The 5,558-nt window shown below is 38.4% G+C and overlaps 1 protein-coding gene across 2 annotated transcripts; it reads left to right on the top strand.

Annotated features, from left to right (window-relative positions):
• Positions 1-3,984, top strand: vgll3 (vestigial-like family member 3). 2 transcript variants are annotated; one of them, XM_028021944.1, is made up of 5 exons: positions 1-86; positions 316-437; positions 1,896-2,247; positions 2,330-2,881; positions 3,414-3,984. In XM_028021944.1, exons 2-5 carry the CDS (start codon positions 333-335, stop codon positions 3,452-3,454), a joined length of 1,050 nt encoding a protein of 349 aa, XP_027877745.1. In that variant the 5' UTR covers positions 1-86; positions 316-332; the 3' UTR covers positions 3,455-3,984. The 2 variants fall into 2 exon arrangements, with proteins under 2 accessions (XP_027877745.1, XP_027877744.1); XM_028021943.1 differs by having other exon boundaries at positions 1-437.
• The last annotated feature ends 1,574 nt before the right edge of the window (positions 3,985-5,558 follow it).

Here is a 5,558-nt window from a genome sequence, read left to right as displayed (position 1 = left end):
GAAGGAGAGAAAAAGACAGAACGGAATTCGTTCTCGATCAAAAGCAATCTGGGAAGTTGTCAGGAAAGAATGTTCCCGGATATACTGTGAGTCTTGCACCGTTTAGATTCATTTCATTGCCCCGGGTGGTGCTGGTGGAGCGCACAGCAGGGAGGCGCATTGTTTGTATGCAAACTGGACGGCATGGCCATTGTATGCGATTGGGCATATATGGAGCCGCTGCTGGCTCGGAGGACACCGCCCGTCTAAATTCTCAAGGAGAGTTGCTCTCGGCTCTTTTCTTGCTTTCATGTGACTTTCTCCATCTTTCGAAAGTGATTGGCTTCCTCGCTATGAGTTGCCTGGATGTGATGTACCACCAAAGCTATGGAGCGCACTACCTCCCCGCAGCTGCGTACAAGGCAACATACTATAACCACCATCAGCAGCAACAACAGGTGAGACGCTGAGAGAAGTACTTTTTTGCGCAACAGACAAAAGCTTTTGTTTACTTTCTCTCGGAGATTTTATTCAGATTTAAGAAAATTATTAATTCCCGAAAAGCTGTGGTAATGGGGATTTAAGATCTGAATTTTAAAATTGTGACTATTAAGTTTTGAAAAACTAAACTAAGAGTAATACAAGCAGCATCTTCATATCTGTCGCCTTTGATTTGACTTTTCAATGATTAAATTCCAATCTAGGCTTCAGTATTCACTTCAGGTCAGGCGTAATGACACAGAGCGATTAATCCTGCGGTCAAACAGTGATGTAATGACAGCCAGTCACTCACATAGGAATGTGGACCACAGCATGACAAATAGCTGGAATGCAGTTTGTGAATAAAAAAAGTTATCTTCACAGGACTCCTAGATTGCTTTCGTAAAGCAAATTATTACTGACAGACACTTTCCCAAAAAGTTTAGTTATCGGTGGTTAGAAGGCAGCCACTGATATTCTTGAGATGTGGCACCAAACCAAAAGCTACACAGAATTTTAGAAGTTTGTTAAAGTTTATTTTAAAAATAAACGTGATTGTCTTTAGAAGTTTTTAAAACTTAAATTCATGTTTTCAAGTGTATATCTGTAAAACTATGCTTTTCTGACACGTGCAAATTTTAGTGTCAATCAGTTTTTAATTCTGTTTCTCTCCTAAATTTGACATAAATAAGTGATCCTGTCATTTTTAGGTGACAGACCATCAGTCACTGACATAAACGGGAATAATGAGGGACAAAAAAGAAAGCATATTAACATAAACAAATACATGTTGCCACTCACCAAAGCTTGTCATTTTCTTTCTTTAATTAATGCTAAAAAACATCCATTCAAAACTGTCTTGCAGTGTGGAGGGAGAAGAGAATTTATAGGAGTGGACATTAGGACTGTATATTATATCCCAAAATTTTAAAGAAATTTTATTTAATACATAAGTGTATGCAATGTTGATAGTGCACATCAGAATGCAATGTTAGACATTAGGCTCAGCAGTTCATGCTTTACTTAACAAGACATTCAACCTGTTGAATGAAGGGTCACTCCAGTAGATCCATAAATTATAGAATGTAGCGAGAGAGTATTGGAAACATTTTAATAATTGTTGAGAGGTAAAGGTGTTACAAAAGCGTAAAGGTTTTTCATGGTGAAAAAAACATTGCAGTATGTTGCAATATTTGAAAACTTCACCATCACTTGAATTCCAAATATCCTTAATTCATTGTGGACTTTGCCCACATGATCCCTAACTGGTGGTGTGACTTGAATATTTTATGTCAGTAAAATATTCAAGTTTATTTTACTTGTATTAGCACCCCAAACATTTTAAATCTATTCTGTCTATAGTTTTCAAGGTCTAGAACTAATTTGTTCGTCTATACATTTCATTTATTTGTCTTTTTCTCGGTTCTCTCCTCCAGAAGAGGTTAAGTGCTTACAACAAGATGCAGGAGTGTACAGAGCAGCAGGAGCCACCTCAGGGAGGAATGAGAGGGATGTTGCAGGGGGTTCAGCAGGGTCCTGCAGCAGCAATTGCTGAATCAAGTCCTAGATCTTCTGCTGAATCAGAGTTAAAGGACAATACTCCACCAGCTGAGGCAGAATACTTGAGCTCGCGGTGTGTGTTGTTCACCTACTTTCAAGGTGACATTGGGGACGTTGTGGATGAACATTTCTCCCGTGCTCTCAGTCAACCAAGCTCCTTTAGTGTTGAGAGCAAGCCCATTAGAGTGACTGAGGTCACTTCCACAGCCACTAACAACCTATGGAAAGGTAAGAATAGAAAGTTTGTCACTGAACAAAAAAGAAGATGAAAAAAATCCTATGGCATGTTAATTTTTTTTGACTGTTTTAGATGGTGGTTCCCATCCTGATGTTCAGGGCACTTCATCTTGGAGCAGTCCTTTCCCACCTCAAGTCAGTTCCTGTCTACCATCGGTTTCCGTCTCAGTCCACCCAGAGTTCTCCTCCAGCCCTGTTTCCTTCAGCCATCCAGATGGAGCGCTGTGGGCTAGCCATGTGCTTTCCCAAGCCAGCATCCCATCTCCAGCTTCACTCTCTGACAGCTGGGCCTACAGTCTGAGTCCCCAGGGCACAAGTGGCTATCCTAACGTTCATGATGTCTACCACTCACACCCACGGTCCCATCCCCACATCCACACCAGGCACCATCACCCCATGCTTCATTCTTACTCACCCCACAGCCCAGCTTTGGATCCCAGATTCAATGCATTGCTGCTGCCGGGTGTTAGGAGCCAAAGTCAAGCTGCCACCAGCACTGGTAGCTCTCCACACAGTGAAGGGGGCAAAACAGAGCTAGATCTCAGTAGCAGCAGCCCTATCTCTGCAGCCTCTGTCTCCTGGACCCCTCAGGCCCTGCATGGATCCTTGGAGACTTATGACTCAGGTATTTTAAAACAGTTTATTTATTTAACACATAATTTGAATTGTTAAAACAATTTGGTTAGCCTTCCCTGCTCTCAGGTTACAATGCCACATTAGTGAATGTTAAATGTTTCAATTTGGCTGGAAACTTGCAAATTTTGTTGCTGCTTTCTTAGCCAAACATTATTCGTGTTACTATATAGAGTTCCTTTGGTAAGGGTTGCTGACTTTATCAATTTGTCTTATTAGTTGGGACTTTTTAGTCAACTTTGAGTGCTATAAGAGCTCACTAAACCTTTGGATTTTGGGTGAAACTAATTTGTGCAACAAAATCAAAGGTGGTAAGTTCTAAAGATGTTCCTAGTCTCATAGTTTGGAAATTCTCCTGTCAGACTTACTGTTGGATTACTTGACAGATCTTAATGTAATAGACCAGACTTTGCTCAGGTCAGAATCACATAGGAAGTTCCAACAATTTCTTACTTAGACAGTAATATGTGCAACTGGTAATGGAAAGTTAAAGAAAATCCCCCTGTCTTTTTTTTTCTCTGCAGCTATTGATCAGACCAAGGTGAAGACATCCATTTGGTTCTAGTGGATGAACTAAAGACAGACTATCTGCTCACACCAAAAAATAACTAACTATGTGACCTTATGGCTGCATGACCAGCACTGTAATGTAAAATGTAGATGAAGAACACTACCTACAGTTTCATTTATGTATGTGTCCTCACAGTCCTAATGAAAATGAACTCAGGCTTGTACTGGTGTGACAATGATGCAGTGGTGACCTGTCACAACCCCTCAAATAATGACAAAAGTCTACTAGCTGTAGGAATAGAAAAACTCTTTTGTTGGTGCAAATCTTTTTGGCTTTTAATTTAATGTGAGACCAAGGAGTTCTGTTTAAAGAGCTTGATTTTGATCCACATTATTGGCTCATTGTTGATGTTTCTTACTGTAAATTTCTTGCTGCGTGTGTATTGTTTACCGTGCTAAAAAGTTTTTTGGTGAATGATGTATGAAAACCGTTGCTTAACTGATTTCTATGCTTATTTGTTTTCAGAAATGTGTAATGTAAATACAGTTGCTTTATGTTGAAGTAATAAATTAATTGAAAAAAAATTATTGTGTATTTACTTTAGTAAAGCCTAGAAAAAGCCAACAAAATTCAAGAAAACCTGTCTAAACTAGGCTAAATCAGTTCATTGCTGACAAACTCTCTTGCAGGGAGTTTGCTGCATTCCAAAGGCAGTTATTGTACTGAAAACATCCACACACATTTCCAGACTGGGCACAAAAGAATGCATTTCCTGTCTGGATAGGAAGTTTGTTAGGCTGAACCAGACTACTCATGTGCACAGACACAAACATGGATATACAGTGGTTGGTTTTGGTTGCAGTTAGCTTAATACATTACAATAATTCAGTATTAATAAAATCTGCATGCATGATCTTAGTCTGAAATGAAAGCTAAGATGTAAAATGACTACAGAAGTGTCAGACAGTGTTACTGTGTTAGTATAACTACTGAACATGGAAAATGAAAAGTATTATATCTTACTAAAAGTCTATCTAGGAAACATCATTTTAGTATCTGAATTCTATATGCAAAAAATGTAATCTGCAACTTTGCCAATATTTTAACAGATATGAAAGCACTTTTTAATTTCATATGTCGTGTTTAACTTTCTTAAGACAGGAAAACTGATTATGTTTCACTGACATAATGCTTCAGCTATCTATGTCATTCACATGCAACTCTTTTTGAAAATTTACTCATAACTATATAATCTGCCATTCAATAATCCTATAAAATGAAAATGACCTTTGACTTCAATTTAAAATCTATATAGACAAAGCATCAAAAAGAAAAACAGCAAAAAGTATTTAGAGTAATTGTTTACTAATACAACTAGGAATATTTTTTACACTTTGTTTTGCTTTGTTGGTACAGACAGTACCAACAAGGAATAAACATGTTCTGGTCAACATTTTATTGACCAGGACAATAAAACATTGCACACATCAATATAATAATGTTACAGCTCTTTGAGGCACAATCCAGGTACATTTCTCTATTAGTTGATTTAGATGATAGACAACATTTTGAGTCAGGAATCGAGAGATGACATGTAATATCCCAGTAGGAAAATGACAAATAATCCAGAAGAAGATATTATATTACCTACTTCATTCTAAAGCGTCATTCGTCTTTCACGTTGGTGATATGAGTGATACATAAAGAGTTAGAGAGAAGGGCAAACATTAGTAATGTTTTTTAGAGCTGGATCTTTTGAGATATTCTGACTGGTGCTTCCTGGTCTCTGCATAGTTAATTTGTGCAGTAAGCATCTTCAAAACTTTCAATTTTCGAAAGCCAACTGATGGTACTATTGTATGACAGCATGTACAACAAAATGATAGCTTTGAATCTCTTAATTGAAGTTAATTGAAGTTAGATTAAGTCCCCAGCAGCTCAGTGTAAATCAATATGAAGTTCCCTGGTGTGGCTGAAGCACATCTACTGCATGTGTTTTCTTTTTCCATGAGTGGCCTGACCAGGTGGTATGACCAGCAATACCAGCCCACCAACATTCCAGCCTCAGCTCCCACGTATCTCATTCTTCATCTCCACTAAACAGTGGGACTTTAAATCTGGAACACAGCAGCTGCATGTCCAGATGGAGAATCAACAA

Source organism: Xiphophorus couchianus, chromosome 7, assembly GCF_001444195.1.
Source record: "Xiphophorus couchianus chromosome 7, X_couchianus-1.0, whole genome shotgun sequence".
NCBI lineage: Eukaryota > Metazoa > Chordata > Actinopteri > Cyprinodontiformes > Poeciliidae > Xiphophorus > Xiphophorus couchianus.
This window is presented reverse-complemented; position numbering and strand designations above follow the sequence as displayed.